This window comes from Alexandromys fortis, unplaced genomic scaffold (assembly GCF_014885135.2).
Source record: "Alexandromys fortis isolate MF-2015 unplaced genomic scaffold, M_Fortis_MF-2015_v1.1 scaffold_8_1_9099942, whole genome shotgun sequence".
In the NCBI taxonomy this organism is placed as follows: domain Eukaryota; kingdom Metazoa; phylum Chordata; class Mammalia; order Rodentia; family Cricetidae; genus Alexandromys; species Alexandromys fortis.
In genome coordinates, this window is record NW_026067898.1 from 1,318,124 (window position 1) to 1,344,447 (window position 26,324).

General features: G+C 42.0%; 2 protein-coding genes across 7 annotated transcripts in view; both read right to left on the reverse strand.

Annotated features, from left to right (window-relative positions):
* Window positions 1–18,444, reverse strand: part of Fam171b (family with sequence similarity 171 member B) — a 47,953-nt gene extending 29,509 nt beyond the window's left edge. Inside the window, exons 1-2 of one of the 3 annotated variants that reach the window (XM_050120737.1) lie at window positions 6,067–8,683; window positions 964–6,021 (exon numbers count right to left, since the gene is read on the reverse strand). Coding sequence is in view for 1 of the 3 variants with exons in the window: in XM_050120715.1 (XP_049976672.1) it covers window positions 18,079–18,304 (226 nt within the window). In the remaining 2 variants the exon portion in view is untranslated. Of the gene's footprint in view, window positions 1–963; window positions 8,684–18,078 lie in introns of those variants that run through there. The other 2 variants (XM_050120715.1, XM_050120721.1) reach the window with 2 other exon arrangements.
* A 3,305-nt stretch (window positions 18,445–21,749) lies between these two features.
* Itgav (integrin subunit alpha V) overlaps window positions 21,750–26,324 on the reverse strand; it is a 70,872-nt gene continuing 66,297 nt past the window's right edge. For 3 of the 4 annotated variants that reach the window (XM_050120694.1, XM_050120684.1, XM_050120701.1), the window contains 2 exons: window positions 25,576–25,698; window positions 21,750–25,331 (listed from right to left, as the gene is read on the reverse strand). In XM_050120694.1, the coding sequence (XP_049976651.1) occupies window positions 25,236–25,331; window positions 25,576–25,698 (219 nt within the window). In that variant the 3' untranslated portion in view covers window positions 21,750–25,235. The remainder of the gene's footprint in view (window positions 25,332–25,575; window positions 25,699–26,324) is intronic. The other variant, XR_007588484.1, reaches the window with a different exon arrangement.

The following is a 26,324-nucleotide window of genomic DNA, read 5'->3' on the forward strand; positions in this document are numbered from 1 at the left end:
AAAGTACAAGCAAGGCTGAGAACTGCTGAGCCAGAATGAGAATCAGGTTTATGGAGAGCACGAGACCTAACTCGAAACCATTCTCACACAGTTCCTATTTAATGGCTCTTTTAATGTAACAATAAAAATCAAATTATGTAACTTTGATTTTCTCTTTACTATCCTATCAGTTGTTCCTGGTACCTCTACTGTGTACTCCTGGAAAAGCGAGCATCCAGAGCCACAGATACAGGATGCTGAGAAAGGCAAGGGCTGCCCCGAGCAGCAGCTGGACCTTCTGATAGCTGTTGCTAGGTTGTTGTTAGGGGCAGGGGAGAATTAACCCCTGATTTTTAACATTTTCTGGTCATATGCTTTTTGTGTCTTTCCCATATTAAAAATACCTGATCATCTATACTCTTTACTCAATTCCTTTCACTGTTTTTCTATATAGAAAATTTGGAATTCAGAAAAATCTAAAGAAAAATAATGTTTTTCTTGCTTTATTTCCCAGAAGTAACTTGGTTTATACTCAGTACTTTAAAAAACATAATATAGATCCATAGAGCTGACACTGTAGTGTGTATTTGTGTGTGTGTGTATGTGTGTGTGTATGTGTGTATATGTGTGTGTATGTGTGTGTGTGTGTGTGTGTGTGTGTGTGTAAGCATGGAATAGATTGGAAAGAAACCCACCGAACTATTTCAACCAATCATCTCAACAATCTCAGAAGACCAGGATCTGACTCACTATAGCAGGTGTTGAAGGTCGGAGAAATAGAAAGAAAATCAACTAATAACCAGTTTGTGCTGTGTTTCTAAGGTTGTGTCATAAGCCTCAGCCCATGGCATCCAATATTCTTCACAATCAGCATCATATTATTAAAGAAAACTCCACATGTTATTGAAATACTCTGTTGCAGTATGGTTAATCACACCCAGTTTCTCAAATTTGCAAACAATGCTTTAATTAACATCTAAGTACCTTGTCTGAGACTTTGATTAATTCCTGGGGAGGAGAAATAATAGGCCAAAGGTATGGATGCTTCAAAAACTGCTTGATGTGAATTGCTAACATGCTTTCCAGAGTGAGAAACCAATTTATATTTTCAGCTGGAGAATATCTTTATTTTTTTTTTCACTATAGCGAATGTATCCATGTAATTGTGCATATCCCCCAGGGAGCTGTAAGAGAGAATGTTCAATAAAACTTTTAAATCAATATGTTTCCTGGTAACTTATTCTTCCCTCCCTACATTGCTGTTTGGTTTTGTTTTTCACAAGGCCTCTTTGGAAGAAGGTTGAGAGCTTCCTTACCAGGAAACTTAAAGACAGAGACACTAGACAGAGAACAAGCATGAGGGAGGGGCCGCCAAGGTTTTCCTTCAGAGGGAAGAGAGGCAGTGTAATGGGACAGTCACCACAGCTAAGAAAAGTGAGCCAGGGTGCAAGGGAGGCAACTGAATGCTGCCCATGTGAGGAAGGTCCAGCCGTTCACAGCAAGTCATTTTGGGTATTAACAAGACCTCTCTGGGAGCAATTTTGTAAACCAAGCTGCATAGTGAGAAACTGAAGACAGCCACTGAAATACTAGGATCAAAGAAAGAAAAATCAAAACTGGAGCAGAAGTTGTAGCAAGGATCCAAAGCAAAAGCAAGCTGGCAAAGAGTCAGTGCAGTATTTGGTTTTCTTTTTCTTTTTTTTAAATTTTATTTATTTATTTTTTTTTTGTAATGTGCTGAGATTTCTGTGCTTTGAAGGTGATATTTATTTAACAATTATTTATTAAGCAATAAGTGCCAGTTGGGGTGTTAGGCTGTCACTGACCACCAGCCAAGCAGAACAAAATAACATTGATCCACATTCTATGAACAGAAAGTTTGGGCAAGGCTGCAGACAGATCAATAAGACGATTCCACCTAAGTGCAGGGAGCTGCCGTGAGGGGAACCGTATGGAGATGCATGGCCGGGACACAGAGCCAGGCAAGATCCGTGAGAATTCCTGATGGAAGGAAAGCTGTCTTCTCCCTTTAGCAAGCAGAGGCTATCTGGATGGGCAGGAACTTTGGGCAGGTGGGCAAAGACGCCAGTCAGAAGGAAGCAGAGGGCCAGGCTTCAGCCAGGAACACTGAGCAGGGAATGGGAACTGAGAACTGGGCCCCTGTTATGGGAGACTCAGATACACTGTTTCCACAAAACTGAACAACCCAACAAAAGCTTTGTATAAAGACAATTCATGTAACAGGCAAAGTGGTGCTTACTAAATATTACAGCACACACTGATACATGATCCACAGGTGTGAATGACCCAAACATTTGATTTGCTTTCCTTACTTCTGTTAAGAAAAGAAAGTGAGTTGTTTGTTTAATCATTCTTTGAATTGATCTGGGATGAGATGGACAGAAAAGGTCTAATTTAAAGTTAAGATTTATTTAGTCAATAAACATTGGCTAAGCAAGAAACACCAACTCTGGGAAGCGCTCTAGTCAGCTCCCGTTATATTCACACATAACAAAAAATTGTCAGTATTGTTGTTCAGTATCTTACCACTACAGAGTAGTGCAGGTAATATTTCCCAGTTTCAAAAAATATCTTATTTTAAGCTGTGTGGTCATGGTGCACGCCTTTCATCTGAGCACTCGGGAGGCAGATGCAGGTAGATCTCTGTGAGTTTGAGGCCAGCCTGGTCTACATAGTTATAGTTCCGGGACAGTCAGAGCAATATAAAGATATCCTGTCTCAAAAATTAATTAGTTAGTTAATTGAAATCTTATTTTTATTCAAACAGAAACAATTGAAGTATCAAATGATATGATAGTAGCTAATGGTGAGATTAAAGACTATTACATGAACTTAAGTGTAATTCCCCCAACTTAAGCCATGCCAAAAGCTGTATAAGAGGCAAATCCACCCAGAACCAGACACACTGCCTTTTATTACGCCCAAATCTGAATAATAGTTTCTCTACAGAAAAAATACACTAGTCAAATTTATGGACAGTCAATTTTAGAAACAAATCATGCTACATAAAAGAAATCTTCCCAGAACTATGACAGAATGTTCTGTAACCATGGTAATAGGTAGGCACAAGAAGCTTTAAACATTAATCCGTGTGCCAGTTCTATGGGTTTAGAACCACAACACTGGTCTGAAACTTGGTGAGCAGCTCACTGCCGAGGGACCTGAGCATCAGTAAGTCAGGAACAGACCACCCTGATAACAGGCCTCTGCGCACCCAGCCAAAGCAAGGGAATGGCTTCTGCTGTTCACATCACACATCCAGTCCCAGAATCCTCCTTCTCAAGAGGGAGACGCACCGCAATACAGTAAAGTCTGTTTTTTAACTGGCAGGAAAGACTGTGTGGGGTCAGCTTCTAACTCCACATCAGTAAATAAGCAAACCTGGGAAGTCTTGCTTCTTTTTCTGGTATTACATGGCGTCTCTTCTTTGAAGAGACATCTTATTTCAGGTTCTAGCAGACACTGCACACGGCATCCTTCCATTAACAAATGAGTTTGTTGATCTTCTCCTGAGCTGAGTATCGCGTCCCTGGCACTAATGTGATGTATGACATGAAATAGAATGCTTCACAGGTCATGTTCATGCTGGAGGCTTTTCTACAGCAATAATTCATAAATATTATGAGAATAAATGTGTATTTAAATAAAACGATGGCACGCCAGGTAGGAATAATTAAATTCTGAAGAATTAGAAGGATGGATACTTTTTAACTTTCCCGTATTTCTTGAGGCTCATGGAAAATCAGAAATACAAAATATAAAGGCTTTAAAGATACTTAAGAGCTTAAATCATTTTGCTGTATTTCTACCCCATTCCTTATACAAAGTAAGTTCTGGATTGGTTAAGATGTACTTACTATGAATTTATATAAGTAGAAAATTTCGAAAAATTAAATGCAGGGTTGAGGACCTGTTTGGAGGACCTTATATTACACGGCACTATAATTAATTTAAGGATCACTATGCAAGGATGCAGTGATCACTAAATGTGGCTCAAGTAAAACGTAAAAGAATGTCACAAAAGATTCTAAAAACCAGTGTTCAAAGCCTGATCAGAGCCAGTCAGGGGTGGCACACACCTTCAATCCCAGCACTCAGGAGGCAGAGACAGGCAAATCTCTGTGAGTTCGAGGTCAGCCTGGTCTACAGAGCAAGTACTAGGACAGGCTTCAAAGCTACCCAGGGAAATCCTGTCTCTAAAAACAAAACAAAAGAAAACAAAATAAAAAGGCCTGATTTGACCTGGAAAAAAAAACAATATGTAAAACATAGATACTACAAAAGATTACTGTTCCAAAGATAAACAATGCCAAGTGTAAAAGGGAAAAGTCACCAGGAGGAACAAACAAACATCCAGGGAGTGCAGAAGGACAACTCACTAAGAAGGACAAAATGAAGGAAAGCAAACAGTCACAATACGCAGGAAATGCAGGGTGTGGGCTACGTTTCTATTCCTATTATACAGGTGACAGTTTTGTGAATTCTGTAGCTAGCCTTAGACAAACAAACACTCTACAGACTACGTAAGTCCGTGATTCCATTTCTTTGTGTGAACTCCTGGGATAGTCCTGTTAACATCTAAAAGACACCCAGCAAGACAGTGAACCAGAAGAAACTCCTACTGTCCATCAGAATGGTGTATTTATACAAATATTATGCAGTTATTCAAATTAATTAGTGAGATATAAAAGTATCAACAAGGGAAGCCCACCAAATATGGTGTTACTTTTAGTAAAATAAAAAAAAATATATCAAACCTCAGAAGGATATGCCTAACATTTACATCTATTTCAATTTCCAAACAGCAAATGATACATACCATAACAGTGATTCATTCTGGGGACGGGGGATTAAATAACAATAGAGCGTGACTCCATCTTTAAAGTCCATTACTTCAGAGACAGAGGAACGTAACACAAATACAGCACAGATTGATGGATGCCCGTGGTAAGTACAGGGGTGTCCATTATACACAGACTGCATGCCAGAAATCTTTTATAGTCAAAGTCAATTTTAAATTAGAGCAGAGGCTGGAGAAACCATGCCCATGGTGGATGTATGCATAAAATCTAAAACATGACTGAGCCATTTATTTTCACGGGGAACTGAAATGGACTAAAAATGATTCCTAAATGCTGATACCCCTATTTAGTTTTGTAGCATCAACTTTCTAAGTTCACGTAGGATTTATTCCTTTAATTTGGAAAACCTATATCATAAACAGCAATGTTTAATAAACTCCTGATGAATCCTATTTGACTTTAATAACCCATGGCTTTCTTTTGCTTCCTACTTCTAGACATGGGATGAAATCGTAAGTAAATACTGAACAATTTTGATATGTGTGTATTTCTTTTCATTTCAAGGAAAGTGCCTTGGCATGTTGCTTTGCTTGTGAATTTTGTTTAAAAAATTATATTTTTAAATTATTTCGACGCACCTGCTATAACAGTTTTAGGATGCATCGAGCCTTAAATTTAACAGAACACAGTCTTCTCCATCTGATCAATACAGGAATCAATTGGCTGCCTCCATTAGGATGCTAATGCCCTTCTCAGTTGTCGAGTTACTGGAGAGAAACACAATTTACTACTCCTCTGAGGTTAAGCATTCGAGGGGGAAAAAAAGATTTCATCAGCTTTCCAGCAGAACTGTTTTCTAAAGACAGTGTTGGAAGACTCACGTTGTAGTGGACAAATGAAACTACCCAACAATGCCAAATCCAGAAAGACAACGGAGGGCTGTTGAGCACTGTGGTTTTCTTGTTTAAAACGCCTTCTTTTCCAGTAAGTTTTCCAAGGGGCCTGGGCAGCTTTAATTGGCTTATTTGTATGCTGAGAATATTGTTAGCTCAAGCTAAGATTTCCTGTACAGGAAGAAAAGAAAGACAGAAGCTACTATTGTTTGATTCAGTCTTTCCTGCGAGCCAATTTATCCCCTCAGCAAAACAAAAGGGATCAATGGGATAATGCAAACCTGCAGCTCACAAGCAAACACCTCACTCAATGGGATAATGCAAACCTGCAGCTCACAGGCAAACACCTCACTCAATGGGATAATGAAAACCGCAGCTCACAGGCAAACACCTCACAAAGCTTGTGCTCTTCCATGCATTTCCCTTGTTTGCTTTGGGTGATGTTTCAAAGACAATACTGTTTCTAGGATGTTTTAGAAAGAAAAGCAAAAATAATTTTATCTCATAAAATGCCTTAACACTTCTTAGCAGACACATACATACACTTTTAAAAGAGGAAAAATAAAACAACATAAAACAAATCTAGTGTCACATAATATGGATACATTTTGTTCTCAGTTTATTCAGCCTTTCCTAACAAAATGTCACAGAATAAAAGTCCTATGATATATAATTTCCTAAAAACCATCCTTAGTATGTCTAGTGGCAAGCATGAGAGCTCTTCCCCACAATCCGCATTCAAGGTCAGTCAGTCTAGGCTACAGCAGGAGCTCTCCTTAAAAAATAAATAAATAAATAAAATAAAAGAGCAGCAGTAATTACCTGACAAGTGTCTACTGAGTCCTAGCTGTGATCCACACCACCTGGACCACAGTTCTGCGCACTGTCATTACCCGTGCCTCCAACTCCAAGAGCTTTATCTGTAGTTCACCTAGAAATGCTTTACAAAATGGAACCGATTTGAATTCCCAGCCGGGCAGTGATGGCGCACACCTGGAATCCCGGCACTGGGGAGGCAGAGGCAGGTGGATCTCTGTGAGTTTGAGGCCAGCCTGGTTTACAGAGTGAGTTCCAGGACAGCCAGAATTGTTACACAGAAAAATCTTGTCTTGAAAAACAAAAAGAAAAAGAAAGAAAACAGAATTTGAATTCCCTGTGCTTAGCACCAAAATGCATGTTTAAGTACCTAATCGCATAGCCCCGAATGATTTCCCAGCCACCTCCATCAAACACAGAAGCCTGCGTGAGTGTAGTGCACAGTTCATGGTTGGCTCGGACCTTATTGGAGCGCAGCCTCCTCACACCCTGAGCTCAGAGACCTCTCATCTCACTTTTCCTACGCTCAGCATCTTAAAAGCTGAAATCTACCCATTCCACCCATCTGATCTTACAGCCATAAATATCACGTAATTAGCCGCTCGGTTTCATAAGGTGCTCAAAAACTAGCGCAACTCTGTCATGCTTTTGTGACCACACACACACATACAAGCCTTGCCTTTAGTGGTTACTGAGTACAAACGGGCACACTGATTTGCAGTGTTCATTTGGAAATGAGTCTCAGGTGTCAGAGGCCCCTGCGCAGTGTTTTGAGAAGAGGGAGGAAAGAGTCCTAAGGACGTCTAAATTAATCCTGCAGAGCAAAGAATACGAAAAGGCGAGAAAAAGGAGGGAAGCGGGAGCGAGGAGGCGTGAGGTCATAGCTTGGACCAAAAGGTGACAAACTAAGTGCTAATAAGAAGTTTTTATAAAAGTGAAAAGAAACAAAAATACAGAACGGGGAAATTTTTCACTTGAGAATGAATGGTCCTGTGAGACAGCGATGCCGAAAGGATCAGCAGTTCCCAATCTCGCCGTGTCTCGTGGGTTCGGGGAACTCGTCATCTCTGAGTTCATCACAATGCCATCAGCATTTGCTCCAAACTCATAAATCTGGAACAAATCCTGTTAATTAAAAGGCATTCTGCAGCCATTCGTGAGCTGTTCACGCAGCAGAGGACCATGGAATCACAGTCCAGAGTCTCACCCTAACGAGAAGACACACAATCACCAATACATACCACTCAGCGTATTTCTCAGCCACCCAATGTTCGACACTGTGGGATACAAAATGGGCGAATTAATATATTTGTGATCTGAACGGATCTAGAGGAAGAATAATGAAGCACTGGGAATGGAGACTAATTCAAACAACATAATTCAGACCCGTCCAGTAAAGGGTCTGATTTGCCGAGAGATAACCTTGAGTCGCGAATACGAAGCAGGCAGAATTAGGCGGACTTCTGCTGGAGGCAGAGATGAGAAGGAACAAGGGTAGTGCTGAAAAGGGGAGAATCAATGTATTGTAAATTGGCCTGGCATCACGACCCTGTGGGAAATAACACAGCAAGTTAAGACTTTTTGGCCAGCAGCTATACAAATACAGATGCAAACACGAGAATTCATCCCCCTGCAGAATCCAAGAAGGTGTTTTGCACAGGCACACCACAAGGATGGAAGTCATCTGCCTGGACACCAACTGATACCAGATACCCATTTCTGTGTCTGACCTTCCTCTTTTCTGCTCTTAGAATACCTGACTCTTTCAGGGTAGAGACCAAGAACGGGCTCACCATCTCCATCGCAAACATGAAAGGACGGGGACCATATAAACAGAAGGGTGGGAAAGGAAAAAACTATATTAAGACGTGTACCTCCACATGAGAGGAATACATAGGTAGAGAAAAGCGCCAGAGATTAGTGAACTGGTGACCATAGGGGAAGACAAAGAGGAAATGCAGCAGAGAGAAACCCAGCCAGAATAAAAACACTGCTCTCCCACAGTGGGTGGGCACCCAGGCATAAATGTGCTGTCCTTACCAATACTCCACACCCACGATCTGTAAGGCACACTCATTCATTTGCTGTGTTTTTTTCTTCCCTGATTTTTACATAGTTCTTTTTCAAAGTTTTTAATAATGGTTCATTTAAAAACTTATTTATCTGCTGAAGGTTGAGTAGATATTAAGAAAGCTAAGCTAAAGATTTTTTTAAATATAATTTTTTATTGAAAAAAAGATTTCCGCCTCCTCCCCGCCTCCCATTTCCCTCCCCGTCTCCCTTTTCCCCCCTTCTCCCTCTTCTCTCCCCCTCCCTCTCCAGTCTGAGGGGCAGTCAGGGTTCCCTGCCCTGTGGAAAGTCCAAAGTCCTCCCTGCTCCATCCTGGTCTAGGAAGGTGGACATCCAAACTGGCTAGGCTCCCACAAAGCCAGAACATGAAGTAGGATCAAAACCCAGTGGAATTGTCCTTGGCTTCTCAGCAGCCATCATTGTCCGCCATATTCAGAGAGCTAAAGATTTTAAAGAACGAAACTCGGATGTGTTTTTCAGAGCCACAGGAGTCCGAGTATATATGTGTGTCTGTCTGTTTGTCTGTGTATGTAAAAGGATATATGATAAGAGAGATAAGTAAATATGGTGACATTTTAATGTGTGCGCTACCTTGATAGTGTATGTGAGTATCCATAACTGAATTCATGAACTTCCCTCATAATTGAAAGAATTCATTATAAACAATCATGGAGTCCGGGTAGATGTGGACCTCTCACATAGGATCAATATTGTGAAATTTCATTTTTATGTTAGAAATTATATTTTTCAAGAAAAGAAAGCCGGGAAGATACATGGCACCAGGTGTTTGAATTAGAAGGAAGAGACTAGAGAGATCTAATGTATTATTCCCCGAGTCCAAACAGAAGGAACAGGATTTAGCCAGGGGAAATGGCTGAGCAAATAAAATAGCAGGAACAGACACAAAAACCCCTGTGACTATGTATATAAAAGCAAGGGAGAAGCTCGAGTCCATCCTGAGTCCTGGGTCTCCGGCTGGGATGACTGAGGAGACCGGAGAAAGAGAGGTCTAAGGGGGTTGGGACGTTATCTCTCCATTGCATAGATTTATAACTGAGTCAGTGCTATGGACAATAGTTCTCCCTGTCACTGGGGTGATGTGGTAGTAACTCCCCCTCGATCTCTGAAAGCCCGAAAAGACAACATGTTATACACGTGCCCTGAGAATCCTGGGCCCCAGCCTGAGGGAGAACAGTCACAAATACCCATATGCTTCTCCAGGAAGCCACCTGCTTAGCTCTCCCAGCCTGAAAGATTTACAGGATTTAATGGACTTTTTTTTTTTTTCTAATGTAGAAACTGCTTTATCAAGGGCCTGAAGTGGTAAAAGAGAAACTATACAACCTTCGTCTCTTCGTTTCTAAACAGTGGACTTCATAATCACGGAGCTCATCTGCCATGTTTTAGTCACCCAGACCCCAGTTATTCTTAAACAGATAACTGGATAAACCGCATGCTATATGTAGGAAAAACGCATCAATGAATACAGCTTACAGTTAGTTTAACACCTTCCCTTCAGCATTGGTCATTTCCAGCTATCTGGCCCCTGGCTGTGAACAGCATAGCCTGAAACCTGACATCGTGAATGGAACTCCTGATGTACTGTGGGTCCCAAGAGCTCCTCACTCAGCAGAACAAGTCAATTGCTATGCAGGAGTCTCCATTCAGATACCACAACAAGTAATCAAACCCGGGGCTGCTGCGAGGAAAAGAAGGCAAGCTACCCAGTGTCGTGAGGGTCAGTAGGGTGGCATGGGACACAGAGGGACAAGAGAGGAAGGCTCTAACAAACATCGAGACACAACCCTACAACGGGAACACTTCCGATTTTTAGTTACGTATTTCAAAATTTAGATACTGCTTCACTGTGAATGAACTATTTAAAAGATTAGTTAATTCACACACTACTATATAATTATAATAAAAGTTGAACTCCAATTAACACAAAGTAACACTGAGCCAGACATACTATAATCCCAGTTACTCAGAAGGCTAAAGCAAGAATAGTATAAATTCAAGGCCAGCGACCACAATTTAGAAGCACCCTGTTTCTAACTAAACTGGATAAGGATTGATGTAGTTTAGGTACCTGCCTAGAAAGCTTAGCCTTTGGACCACAAAATGAAGGGAAGAAGAGATAGAGGAAGGGGAAGAGAAGGGAAACACGAGGAAGAAAAAGGTTATATAAATCATAGCGTTTCTGCTAAACTTCCAGAATCCAACAGCACAAACATATTATAAAATATAATTTGAGGCCAGGTATGACAGTACAGGCCTTTAATCTCAGCCCTCAGAAGGCTTTAAAAAAAAAAAAGTGGATCTCTGTGAATTTGAGACCCTCCTTATCAACATATTGAATTTGAGGCCAGCCAGAGCTACATAGTGAGAACCTGTTTGAAAACAAACCAAAACCAAAACAAAACAAAAAGGGGAGTATCAGGGGAGGTGGCTTAAGTCTTTAACCCCATCATTTAGGAGGCAGAGGTCAGCCTGGTCTACAGAGCAAGTTCCAGGACAGCCAGGGCTACACAGAGAAACCCTGTCTCAAAAAGCAAACTAACTAATTGATTAATTAATTAATTTAAAAAATTTATAAACCAGAGGATAAAATATAATTTGGGGAGTACTTAGTTTGGGGAGGCAACATTTTATTTTAATGTATATGACTTTGGAAACCCACATTTTCTGAATAAAATCGAGCACACATGTTCCTGATGTCAGGGACTCTTATTTAATTCCTCATGGTTTTCATTTAATAGTGCATGTTCCATCACTAACCCACACACAGTTTATTTTGCTTTAGCTGAATGCGCTTGTCATTTCGCGTGCAATTTCCTCCCTTGCACGATCTCTCTCTGCTCTCCTTTTCACTTTTACAGTAAATGGGTACTCATTCGGAAAGCCTGCCCACCCTGCCTTGGTTCCCCAGATATTTAAAAACAAATTCTACCCATAAAAATGTGGAAGACGTGCAGCATGTGTTTGTGATTTTGAAGAAACCTAAGCCGTTTAACCATACTGAGCCGCATTCCGATAACTTAATTGGGGCTGTTTTCCAAGAAAGAAGCAAGCAAGAAGCCGAGATGGGCTGCGTCACAACAGCTGGGATACCTGCATTCTCAGGCCAGCGTCTGAGTACAATCCACATGGTAAGGCGAATAAAGCATCGGTTTAGCCCTCTGACTTGTTAGCGGCACATCCCTATTACGAGACAAATGGACGAGCAATTGCAGCCACAGATCTATTGGGATAGCACCCTGGAAAGGCTGAAACATGGTGGTCTGCGCTAGACCTAGAGCGGACCTCGGATGGGTGCAAGCCAGGCCTTCTCACCCTGAGCCTCGAGTTAACGCTAGACACATCTACAGACTTCCAGCTGGCCACGTGACTCCTCACTTGAGGGTCCACACGTAGGAATAATAATTGACTCGGCCCAGTGAGCACTCTAAATTTCAGCAGAGCAAATTAATTTAAAATATGTCTATTAAGTCAAGGGTAGTGGTGCATGGACTAATAATCCCAGCACTAAAGGGGCTGAAACAGAAAAATCGTCTATCGAAAGCCACCCGGAGCTAAATAAACAGATACAATCTTTAAAAAAAAATTAAATAAAAATGATATAATTTATAAACAGCATTTTTTTGCTGGTCTATGAAAGTCTGTGTTAAAGAATAGACATTGTTAATGACACTTTCAACCAAATAAATATATTTAAATTTTGAGTGATTCCCTCAAGTACTATAAACATAGAAATGTAGTTCTTTTTTTTTTAAAAAAAAAAAGGATGAAAGAAAGCAAAGAAACTGAAATCTCATTTATAAATGAAATTAATTTCAAATCCATATAGGATGTAAAACCTTAACCTGGAGAACTTGGTTCATGAACTCAAGGTTCCGGAAGACATTGTTCATTGCGGAAGCTAACTGGCTGGCTTTGGCATTAGGTACAGAGGAGAGTTTCACACGTTGGAAACGATGGAAACAGCATTTGGAATCCTTCCTCATTACATGCCCAAGTGAATGTGCTTATATTCTCGGGCATCATCGAGCAGGATTTAAGAACACAGCTGAATAATGACACAGGCAGTCATAAAAAGCATTTAATATGTACAGAAATCTAATGTCTTGGACTTACAGATTATGTCTTCCCAAAAGGTCTATTCTAAAGGCATCCCCAAACAGAACCTTTTGTTTTGTTTTGTATTTTTGAAACAGGGCTTTTCTGTGTAGCCCTGGAACTCCTTTATAGACCAGGGTAGCCAAACTCAGAGGTCCACCTGCCTCTGCTTCCAGAGTGCTGGGATTAAAGGTTTACGCCACAACAACCTAAATCCAAACAGAGGCTGTTTGCCTAGATTATGTTTCAATTAAACACTTAAATGCTGAACTTTAATAGTTTTAGAATTTTCTAGGTAAGTAAGTGTTCCAAAACACATGCTCTGTCGATTACAGATAAAAAAAAAAAAAAAAAAACACTGCACTTGTTTTCTAGCTGAGAGATTTGGAGAAAAGAAAATTAAACATTACACCAGACCAAGCAAATGAAAGACAATAATACTGCGGCTAACCTAGTCAGAGAGATCTTTGAAAGAGAATCAAGCGCAATATTTATATTCTTGAGGGAAGAGTTTTGTTTCAGAAAAATATTTGGTACAGTTTCTACTGAATCACATTAAGAATGTTGTAAAAACCACCACAAAACCAACTGGCCTCAAATTCAACACAATGACATGTGTTTTTCAACCTGTAATCAGCATCCACTAAATGTTCCCTTCGGTTATTAAAATCCTGGAAAGAAACCACCATCACCCATCTGGGAATATGGCCTCTAAAGTATGAGAACTTCCAAATTGAACAATTTCTAGGCTTACCTTTCTTACTGATTTTTCAAATCCCTTGATCACATTTTCACAGAGGAAGATCTTGCCTACCAGGAAAAAGCAAAGGCCTGGGACAAGGCTACAAAGTTGCAAATATATATACTGAGCAAGCAAATCAAAAGTAGGAAATGAGGAAGAGAGTTACAGTGCTGGATTCTATGTTGGAAATTGGCTAAGAATACATTTTTTTGGTAACCACAAGGTAATAATGGACATTTACAGGGCCTTACCACAGTAACTATTTCATTATGTGTACCAGAATATTACATTGAGTACTGTAGATAGGCACTGTACAATTTTCATACAAAAAAAAAAAAGAATCACTTCAAGAGAAAGTGTAAGTAATTCTGCAATTTAATTATTAGATTAAGTGACAAAGATCCCACCTACATACAATACTGGGTAATATTCAAATACTGAAGTATACCATTTGACCCAGCAATTCCACTCCTGGGCATTTGTACAGGATACAGAAAAGCTTGTCCGCACAAAGACTTAAAGAGGCAGCAGCCTCCGTCACCAGAGACAACCCAAATAATCATAACGAAAGAGGCAATAAGCTGTACTGGTGCAATTCTCAAAATGGAGCACGACTCATCAGTAAAGATAAACTACTGATGGGCTAGAAAATTAAGGAAGCCAATAGAAGTTATTCTGAGCCAGAGAAGCTGAACACAAAAGGCCCAGTGATAGGAGAACCCATATCTGAAGTTCCAGACGACGCCTAACTAGGCTAAAATTTGAAAGCAGCACAGAACTTGGGTGAAGGGCAGAGACAGTCTGGGAAGGTGGTGAAGGAGATCCTCCCACCATGATATAAACATTGCATGTCCAGAGAGGTACTGGTCAGATGTAAACACCTGTCTATCAAAAGAGCATGATCACATGTACACTTACCTATGCGCATATATCACCACAAAAATAACTGTACCAAAAAATCCATGCATTAGAAATGGTTTGGATGTAAGAGTTAAGCAATAGTGGCACAACTGAGAAAGCAAGTGAGTGGTAGGCACAGTCTAACATGCTATCTCTGTTTTATATGTACTCAACATTTTCCAGATCATGCTTTTCAGGACTCTATGTCCAAAAGACGTTTTGTAAAAAGGCATAGAGAACCTTGCTTCTCGTGGGGAATTTTAATGCCCCTCATTATTTCCCCAGCTACCCTTGCCTCGAGCTCCACATGTCGCCTACCTAATGGGCCATCAGAGAGAATATGGCTGATTCAGCTACCACCAGCTCCCAAATTAATTCTTCGCTAGCCCCTCAAATATCTGTTTCTAACAAACGCTGGCACAGATGGGGAGACCAGGACTTCTGCACGTGGTAGAGAAATGAAGAACCTGACAGATCCCAGACTTGGCCCTTCTTCTCCTCAGTCTCTAACAACAATATCAGTTAATGAGAAAATAGGACCATACTTTTTAAAATCCTGATTTTCTTAAAAGTAGTATATATTCGTGGTTTTTTTTTAACCTTCCCTATTTTTCATTAACGCAGAGACATTTTCAGAAGAGTGAAGTGCAAAGAATAACCAAGGCCATGATCAACGTCTTTGCTCAGTCATGTGCCGCCCAACGTGTCTTAGTTTTCTAAATTTTGCCTGAGGAAAATTCCATAGTTTTCACATTCCCTGTGGAAGGCATTGGAGGTGCCAAAGAGGCAGATAGCAGATCAGGCTCAGCTATTTAAAGGTGTAATACATTAATGCCACCTAGGTCACAAGGGGATTAAAGTGCACTCAGGCTCAGAAGCCTCTTAACAGAACCTAGTAACCGCCTCAAGTATCAGGATCAATGAGTTCTGAATAGACAACCCGAAACAAACACTGAAACTGAAGATCCAAGATACATACTTCACCATCTACACTTACAAGTATTTTCATGTAATATTTATTTCTATACAAATTCTGATGGAGATTTCACGAGGTGTTAAACGTTTAGCAAACACTTGGGAAATGAGTGTCCCCTGATGCCGGCGTATTTATCCACCTGTTCATTCACTCATGAACCATCAAATGAAGGTCTACATATACCAAGTGCACTCTAGGTGACAGAAATACAGCAGTAGCCATAGCAAAGTCTATGCCCTCATGGGCTTATGTGAGATGGCTCAACAGGTCAAGGGATTGCCACCAACCCTGACAGCCTGAGTTCAAGCCCCAGGGCCTATGTGGTTGAAGGAGAACCAGCTCCTGCAAGCTGTCCTCTTGCCTATCCATGCATGACACCTACACCCTCACACCCATAAACATACATGCACACACACACATAAATAGATAGATAGATAGATAGATAGATAGATAGATAGATGATAGATAGATAGATAGATAGATAGATAGATAGATAGATAGATAGATTTTTTTTTTAAAAAAGAAGGGTAGGTGCTGGTGATGGAGCTCAACCAAGTCAGAAGAGGCTGCAGATGAGGAGTTAGCATGCATGTCCAGCCACTTAAATTTCAGAACTCCATGCAGAGAAAACAGAGCGTGCAGAAGTCTGGCCCCCGAGCCCACTGCAAATGAAAGAAACATTTGGACAATGTGACAACCATGGAAAGAGCCAGGGCAAGCACTGATGGAAGTCACTGCCAGAAGTAGAAACCAAAGGGGCCAGCTTCCTGCACACAACTGCATGATCCGAGCTTAGACCATTCTCCCGCTCAACACTTTTTATAGCAATGTCTCTCTCTGGGTGAGGAACAAAGGCTGAAATAGGACCCATTCACTGTGAAGATCACAGTGAGTGAGTTCAGGGGACATTTTAACTTCATTTGTTTACGGGCTGTGTCAACACTGTCTGACTGACTGTCGTGCTGGGTTATGCTTGTTTACCCTGGGCTGGGGGTCAGGGTGTTTGAGAAAGACCCAGGAGCTGTGTTGCTCTTCAGACCTCAGTGTGAACTGCTGGGCAGCAGATCCTTTATCTCAATTAATAATAATAATAAAAAAAGCCAGGGATTGCTAGCTTTCCAAATAATCATCCTTTTCAAACATCCCTCATAAAAATCAGAAAACAAATAGTTTAGATTTCACTCTAAACACAAAGGTTTCAAATCATTACAGTTATTCATAACCCTCATCAGACCACATTATCCTATGGCAATCAAAATCCATTTCACTAATATTCCTGAAACCATGAAACTCATCAATACTCCCCCACGACTCTTACTGCACCAATAATGTAAGAAACCTCTCCTGTATGAAACAGTATCTTCAGCATCTGCAGATTCACTGTGTCTAACGTCAGCCTCCTGTGCTTTCCCGTACTGAACACTGAGTAGGATCCAAACACACCACGTATCTTTCCATTGTAGCCACCTTCGAGTGCCATTAATCCGTTTAAGAGGGTGTCAGAAACACAAGCTTGCTCCTGTGCGCTGTGGTGATTTCATCCTATGCTCGAAGCACTCCAAGAAATTAAATCATCTGGGCTGTGTCATGAATCACAGCTGGCATGCCTCCGAACTGATCTCAGATGATGAGCAAGCAAGATAAACGAAGATGCGGATTCCACTTTACAGAATTCCATTTTCAGCATCTTCTATAATGTTACTAGGCAGATTTTAAAACAAAAATCAGTGTTAAAATAATACTCATCTTCAGTTTGTGAAGCCTCAGCCCACTAGCCAGAAAATTGGTGGCTTTATAAAAAATAGAAAAAAAATCCTCTTTCCTTCCCAAAGCCCCGGCAGCATCTACAGTGTAGAAGGTAACCAACTGGGTTGGGGGCTGGGTAAAGGCTAGTTAAACGAATAGCCAAGCTCTTTGCTTACCAGGGAGCTTGAACTGGGGGAGGGGAAGACAGAAAACCGGGGCCTGAAATGGTCATATATACTGCACCCATATTTCATCAACCCCTACCGAACGTGTCAAGACACGCTCATTAAAGTTCCACTACAAGGAGATTCCCCTCAGGGGGAGGGGCAGGCTGTGCTACCCAAGCGTCGCTCGCTCCACGCTTACCTATCTGTCTCCCTCCCTCGTCCCTTCCCTCAACTACAAACTCCGGTTTCGTGGCTTTCTTTCATCTTATTGTACCAAATGCATTCTCCCCCCGCCCCCTTTTCATTGCGAGCCGCCTTAAACGTGTCCTGGGATAAGAAGAGAAATATAATGAAATCCATCGAGATTTCTTTCTCCAGGTCTAAATTTAAATACAGCAGGCAGGGAGAAACAGCGCAAAAGCTGTGTGGGTGTAATATGGCAAAACTGCTCTGTATCCAGGAGAGGATAGAGAACAGAATGCTAAAGGGATCTGAGAGCCCGTGTGTGTGTGCTTGTGTGTGTGTGTGTGTGTGTGTGTGTGTACACAAGAAGAGAAGGAAAATAAAAAATAAAATAAAAATAGAAAGATCAGCAGGCACCCACCTTGACTCCCCTCGCACACTTCCATTACAGTCCCCGACCCTTCTCAAGCCCACTGCAATGCTCTGCGGGGCTGGAGTGTGTGTGGAGGGAGAACCGAAGGCCGAACCGTCAACCTGGGAAGACGCGGAGGGATAGAGACCAGCAAGGATAGGCAAAGGGAGAGATGGGAAAGAGCTAAGAATCCCGCAAAGCCGGACGAGCTCGCTTGGCACCGATGCAAAGCAAGGCCGGGCTGCTGGGACCTACCTGGAACCGCCAAAGTCGAGGATGCCCCAGGCACCTCTGGCCTCTCCTCCTCCTCCGCCTCCTCCCGCTGTTTTTGCTGTTGCTGCTGCTGCTGCTGCTGGATGAGGCTGAGGTCGGAGCGGCTGAGTTCTGCTCTGGCGGCAGCGGGGACCAGCCGCGCCTTCAGCAGCACCGCGGCCAGGCCGAGGAGCAGGGCGCAGGGGATGCGCCGGCAGAGCCTCGCCATGGCCGAGAGCCAGCGGGCCACGGAGGCATATTGCGGGGCTGCGGGCGGCGGCGGGCGCCAGGGCTGCGGAACCCGGCCGCGCCCGCTCGCTCGCTCCCCCTCGCGCCGTCTGTGGTGCACAGCCTCGGCGGGAGGAGGAGGAGCGGGTCGGCAGGAGGATGGCGAGCGAGCGGGCTTGGCATCCTCGAGCACGTGACCGCCGGGAGGGGCGAGCGAGGACTGGGTCCCCCCACCCCCACCCCGCCGCCGCCACCGGGCAGGAGCTCCGCAAGGTGATGCTGGTGCCCAGGTGTTTAGCTAGGTGGAGAATAACAGGAGAGCTGGAGGACCTTCAAATCCTTACTCTTTCCCGAGGCAGCAGGAAAACGTGTACAAAGTGGAATATAATTCCTCCCACTTGACCCTGGTGTAGAAAAAATAAAAACGGCGACACTCTGGTCCCCCTCGGGAAGCCATGAGGTTTCATAGGTTCAAAGACCAGGCTCCTTTAACCCAATGCTCTCTCCTGTGCCATGGCCTGTTTACAAGATAAACTAATGCTCTCCAGACTGTAGATAAACTTTTTTTTCTGCTTAAATGAGAATTACTGTCGTCATCATAAATATTCCTAATTATACTTTTACCCGTTGTAACTTATACTTTTCGTGTGTTTTGGGGCGTTTTGATTGTTTTTTTTTTTTAATGTCTTGCCAGGTATGGCAGCACACGCCTTTAATCTCAGCACTCAGGAGATTCGAGACTACCCCGTTCAGTCTACCTAGCGAGTTCCAGGACGCCCAGGGCTACGTAGAAAGACCCTGTCTAAAACAAAAACAAAAACAAACAAACAAACGTCTACCTTAAAAAGTACTTGACGAGGTGCTCACTGCACATTTAGTCTGGAGCTTGGAATAAGTAAAACGGAATCCCTTCATTCCACAAGCTTACCACTTGTTAGGGCAGTATGGAAACAAAACACAGCCCGCTGTGGTGGTGGCAACTGAAGAAGCAAATACAAGCGTTTTTGAGCTTACATAGAATTGAACGAAATTAAATAGTCTGTGGAAGACACTGGGGAAGGTAGGCTGTACAGAATAGGAGTTTACACAGAAATAGGTCATTTAAAAACTGGAGTGTGTGTGTGTGTGTGTGTGTGTGTGTCAGATGCATAAAAGCACAATGTACTTGAGAAAGTGTGAGAGCAGTTACCAGAAGACTGACCCTTCTCTGCAGCAAAGGACGAGTGGAGAATACTAAGCTGTTTTAAAATACCTAGCCGACACTTGTACGTACTTACAGTGTAGGACACCGTTGTGGCACATTCACAGATGGCAACTCCAGCAGTCCTCCTACACCGCTTGGATGGTACATAAGTAAGCGGAGTTCTCCACTGAAGACCATTCTGAAGGGGGCTGAACAGGAAGGAGAAACCCTCTCAGCCCTGCATTTTTAGCATCACTGTCGATCGGCATGAAAGAGATCAGAGAGGAAAAGACAGGGAAGAGAGACCGCCACACGTAGGCGTGTTATAAAACAGAATCAAATAAACAACAGCAAAAGATGGGAAGCTGGCAAAGATGCACGAGCCTGAAAACGAGAGGAAAGGTAGGGGAAATGAGTGTTTGGGGTTAGACTCAGCTGAGATGGCTAATTGGAGTTGTTGGGGACAGGGTAGGGTGGAGTGTGTCTAACTTAAAGCCTGGATTGTCCGATTGAGATCTTGGGTGGCTGCTGATGGCATTATCAAGATCAGCTGGTTTTACTGAGTAGCGCACAGATCTACAGTGAAGGAGCCCAGCTTTGCAAACTAGAAGGCTTTGTCTGTGGAGCGGCTGCAGGAAGTTCTGCATAGGACCTGTCTCTGGCTGAGCATAGCTCTTTACCTTACCTCTAGCTAGCAGTGCCCGTGAGCAGCTTTCTCCCGCCCGCCCCATTCTTAAGGTTGTCTCTCTCTCAGCGTCTCCAGCGTGGCAGGGGGGACAGTTTACACAGTGTAGGAACTTACTGTGATCAAGAATATAAAAACAGCCTGGCAGTGGTGGCGCACACCTTTAATACCAGCATGGGGGAGGCAGAGGCAGGCAGATCTCTGTGAGTTCGAGGCCAACCTGGTCTACAAGAGCTAGTGCCAGGACAGTCTCCAAAGCTATAGAGAAACGTTGTCTTGAAAGAAAAGAAAAAAAAAAAAGAATAAACAAAAAAGAATATAAAAGCAAGGCCTACATATATACATATTTCATTTGTCCATCCACCCATCGATGGACTCCTAGACTGATTCCACCAGGGCTATTGTGAACAGTCCTGAACAATGCCACAATAAACATGGACGATCATGGGCACTGTGTGCTTCGGTGTCCAGAACTGCTATAGCGGGGTCATATGATAGCTCTAACTTTAGCTTACTGTGGAACTTCCATGCAGATTTCCACAGTAGCTGTTGTTTATATTCTCTCCAGCTGTGCTACGAGTTCCTTCTTCCCAGGTGCTCCCTAGCTCTTGTTTGTTTGCTTTTTAAGCAATAGCCACTCCAACTAGGTTGGCATTGCATTTTTTGTTTTGTTTTTTGTTGTTGTTGTTGTTTTTTGACACAGGGTTTCTCTGTAGCATTGGAACCTGTCCTGGAATTTGCTCCATAGACCAGGCTGGCCTTGAACTCACAGAGATCCCCCTATCTCTGCCTCCCAAGTGCTGGGATTAAAGGTGTGCATTACTACAGCCTGACCATATTTTTTAAAAAAAAAAAAAAAAAAAAACACTTACCTGTAACACAGTACTTGTGAGTAGAAAAAAGTATACTTGGTAGGCACATGGTAGGAGAGGACGGGGGTCCCATGAGCTGATGGAGGGGGGAAAGAGTACCCAAATGGTCAGGGAGGAGCTGCCAGAGGCAGGTTCAAAATATGGGTCCTTCCCAGTAGTTTTGATTTACAGTTTCCCTGATGACTACAGAAATTGAACACTTTTCATGTATTTACTGGCTACGTAGGCTTCATCTTTTCAAAAACGCCTGAATATTTGATTTACTCATAAATTGGCTGGAGGGTTTGGCTTTATGGAGCTTATGATTTTCTGAGTTCTTTGCATATGCGAGGTACTAACCCTCTGCTGGCTCTAGAGCAGCGATTGTCATCTCTGTTCTGGAGGAAGCCGCTTCACGATGTTGTTCCCTTTGAAGTGCAAAAAGAAGCCTTTTAATTCCCACGCAATCTCACGTGCACACTTCTCACAATTATTTCCAGAGCCACTGACATGCTAAGAAATCATTTCCTCTCTAAGAATGTGGCTTTAAGTTTCCTTTGCTTTTGGTTTGTGGGTTTCCTGCATTGAGATAATGGATCCTCTTAGAAATCTGAACTTCTAGAGAGAGCTGTGTCACCACCCTGAAGTCACTCGGTCGACGCATGATTGCTGCGCTGTGAGATTAAGGAACAAGAGAGGGCAGGAGACAGGAGAATCCACACCGGAGGCCGGCACCGTACGTTCAAGTTTATTGTACAGTCACAAGTTTACACGTGGGAAGGAGAGCAGAACATGGTACCTGCTTTTACTAACTCAAACCAAGTCAGCAAATGACAGATTTCAGAACAGATTCATTTTTATGTCTCACCCAATGTGGGTGACCACGAGAGAAGCCCAAGAGAATCACCTTCCACGTTACTTAAAGAGCAAAGTCAATTGATACACGCAGCTTCCGAGTTACCTCAAGATGCTGAAAGGGTTTTAAAGCAGAAAGGCAATAGCTCATTTTCCACCTAAAATGAAATGCAGAATTCAGTTTAGAAGTAAAAAAAAAAAGAAAGAAAAACTTCACCTGTGTACCTACAACTACAGCAGAATTGCTCTTTTCTGCTAACCAAAACAAACAAAAAATACTAATAAATCTCTATTCAGATTAGGCTTACTAAATTAACAATGACTTATATGTTTCGTTACATTGTTATATTGCACTTGAGAACAACAACAGAATTAATGGGAGGTCCAGTACCCTCACAGAAAGCATGACACCTCAGGAGTTAAAAGGAGTTACAACAAATGCCAGTGTAGACTGCAGATGGCACAGCCACGGTTCACGGTTCAGATGAAGGACCAACCAGTTCAAAGAAACCTTTTAGAAACCACTAGACTTTAAGCAATTTTATTTGCCCTTTTGGATCCCCAATACAACTTTGTTCGCCTTTTCCCCTTCCTCATCAAATGAAATGTAAAAGCCACCCATGAGTAAAGCAAGGTGACAGAGAGGCAATGGCCACACAACTACTCTAAAACAACTCAGTCTCCTCTGTGAGGGTCTGCACAACTCTGCCAGTGGGGACGGACGCCACCTCAGCCCTCCATCGCCCTATGAGAACCAACTGTGCTATCTATACTCTGCCTCAGAAGTCCCTCCTTGGGGTTAGGCTCACTATCAAAACCCTCACTGCTGTCTCAAAGGAACAGCAAGCTCTTGTCTGCTATTGGTCAGTCTCCTCAGTATGTAAATAATGTTGCATTCATGAGGATTAACTAGTTAGTAATTTCACAATTCAGGTAGAATTAAGACAATAATGTTTTGGCTGTTTCGCCTTTTATAGTCATTGAGACACAATCAGAATCACGATGATTAAACGTAAGGGGAAGCGACCCTGACATAGATGTCATGCAGCATCAACTCCAGAATAATTATCTCTGTGAGAAACCAGCATCGCTGTCCAGACATGTCCTCTGCATCAACTGAACTAGATTATGAAAATTTTATACTTGGAAATCAGTTTTAATTCTCAATAAGCTACAAATATGAATCTAAAATAATCCTTTGATATTCTGTCGATTATATTCATATGCTGCTATAGAACAAAAAGGATCAACATTTTTTTTCAGAGTTGACTTTGAAATTACAGTTTCTAACCTTACAGAGATACAAATTTACACATTTTAAAAGGAAATCCATACTCTTGTAGAAAACTACACATCATGTTAATTTCCAGTTACAACTTCTTTCAGTCCTGAACAGAAAGTTACTCCTTGGCAAAGAAGCCATAATAGGAATAACTGTAAAAATCAATATTGGTTCTATTGCCAAAGAATGAATTTCATTGATTTTCAGGAATGGCAGCTATTATGAAGGAAGACAGAGCAAAAGTTTTTACAGTCAACTTAGTGGCTGTGTGGTGGTGGTCAACACTTGGCTTCATGATAAAAATATTTCTGAAAAGAATTTAAATTTATTGGCTAAAAAGCTTGTGTATATGATTATGATCTTTCAAGCCATTAATGAATTATATACCCCAGAAGCTATTACTTTAAAAGTTCAAGCTAAATATAGGGTTCTGTCTATATCTAACTTGTACAAGCCACCTAAATGTGCCTCATGTTATGAAAATAAATTCTCCATATTAGCTCAGCCATATGCACATGGAATTAACCTAAAATATGGTGAGACAAATTTCATTATTTTCAAAATGTAGAAAAATATTCAATTATTTAAGAGAAATATTGTTCCTTGCCTAATGAGGACAGCAGTTTAAAAAGCTGTTAAAATTCTCAACTTCCAGTGCACAGCTGATGTAATTGCACAAAAATAGCTATAATCGATAGTCATCCCATGGCCTTGAGGAACTATGAATAAATCAGGGACAATGAAGACCTTGCTAATGCTGCTGCCCTTATTAAAGCCCCAGAAAACTTACATTAACAAATGTAAGAAAGCTTTAGAAGGTTTTCAGTAACAAGAGCTGCAGTAAAAACACCTTTTTAGCATTTCTTCTGAAAGCTGAGGCAGGTGGATGCATCGCCTTGCTTAACCTGAGGAAATGCCCACGCTAGAAGCAACCATGCTCGCTGCCGTTGGAATGTGGATTCCAAGCGTTTCTCTTGGGGGTCAGGATGAGAGATCCAGGTTCCTACAGGTTATAAAGACAGTCCTGACCCGTTCTCGGTTTTGGAAATAGAAGGAAAATATGAATATGAGCAAAATAAATTAACACCAATTAGAAGCTCCAGTCTAATTAAAGAATGCAATTTTGATGAGCAGTTACAGCAGAGACTCACAGAGAGAGCCTTTCGGCATTTTATACACTGCAAACAGCCAGACAATGAAACGGACGTACCTCAGAAACAACTTCCTGCTCCCAGGGCTTCAATCACCATCATTATTTAGTTGAGATCAAGCTATTGCTTAATGGGCATTTTTAATTATAGAATTTTCAGCGTGAAATGGCTTAAAGGATTTGATATAGAATTTAAATTACAAAAGTTAAAATACAATAAAATACAATGCAGACTAGATATAAATAAAAACCTAAATTTCATACAAAAATACTGTACCATTGTTAACACAGGAAACTGTTGTTTCTCCCCAGTGCTGAGGATTAAACCCAGGGACGTGTACATACGGAGCACATGTTTTGAAGTGGCCTAGCGCCCAGGAAAGAATTTTGATGGTATCAGATTTAAAAAAAAAAAAAAAAGTCCTACTATGCAAATGATACTGAAATCTAAGTCCATGCAATCGCTGAGTCTTCAGTAGCTTACGAAATAGTGTAGTGTAATGTGTACTAAAGTTCTAAGTACCTGTACAAAGTTATTGGTGCTAAGGTCTAAACTTGAATTGCTTAAAGATCCTAACTGCCTTAACGTAACATCGAAGAAGAGAGAAACCTCACATAGTAAATTAGAAACAGTAACCGAAGAGGTACCATGTTATGTGATGTGGTAACTCAGGTGCTGTCGTACGTACGCTGAACAAGGATTATCGCTAAAAGCGCACGTCAGTGTGTGTGAAGCCCACGTAATCTGAGCCTATTTATCAAGAGAAGCTGGCAAACAGTCATTTCAGTTTTGTGGGTAAGCTGAGGCTACTGGGTACCCTCAGCCATACCATCTGGGGATTTTGTTCTTCATGAAAGATATTTAAATCTATCACCAAAGGGAAAAATTCCGTGGATCCAGAAGCGGCGCTGCTTGGGAACCACAATTAGGTTTCGGAGTTTCCTTCGCCGTTCTCGTGAGGTTGGAGCTGTTCTCTCTCTTGCTCTTCTTGAGGCGGTCGGACGCGTTTAAAAAAGCCCATCTATCAGTTAAAAGACAAAGCTCTCACTAACAGAACGTTAAAAATACAATTGAGCGTTCCTATTAGCAGCTTGAGACTCCAAATGCCATTTTTTAGTTTCCTATCCTGAAACGAGCCCTGCTCATCGGGCGGTGTCGCTGTGTGTCCGTTTCTTCTTTTCTTTACTCTTTTCTTCCCTTTTCCCTACTTCCCTTCCCCTTTTCTCCTATTCTTTCCCCTTCCCCTCCCAAAGTCCATCACTTACCCTGTACATTACAAAAACCAGAACAGCCAGTAGCAAGAGCCCGGCAAGAACCGCCAAGATGATCACCCACACGGGCACAGGCATGGGCGCCGGCTGAATGCCCCAGGTGATGTTAGTGGTGACCTGTTGGGGAAAGCACATGGCACTTTAGATAACTATTTGACTTAGTAAGTCAGTCGCTTTTAATTTTTATTTTAGTGGTGTTCACGTCACGCTCCTTTCTCACACAATCATCTAGTGCGTACACATTAGGTGTGCTAACAGTAAGCTGACTTCAGAGTTTACATGAAATGACCGGTAAATGACCCCATACAGATCTTGACAGCTGACCCCATTTTCGATACTTAAATTTATCTTCAAAATCCGTTCACTTTATGTACTTAGTTTCAAACTTATAACTATTAGTGGAGAAAGGAACCAAAAACATCTCCCAACGAATGTGGTAAACAGTAAAAACCTGTTACATAGAACAAAGCATTAAAGAAAAAAAGCCCAGCACTAGTAATTCTGCAGTGGAGTAAAGGAATGCCATAGGACAAGAGTACAATCCTGGGTCAGGGAGGATTCCACAGCTAAAGGCACTTGACCCACAGCTGATGATCTACGTTCAATCTTCAGGCCCCAAATGATGGAGGGGGAAAAATCAGTTCTGGAAAATTGTCCTTTGGCCTTGACATGAACGCTGTGGCTCGTGCTCCACCACCACCACCTCCATCAGCACCTCCACCACCTCCATCACCACCTCCACC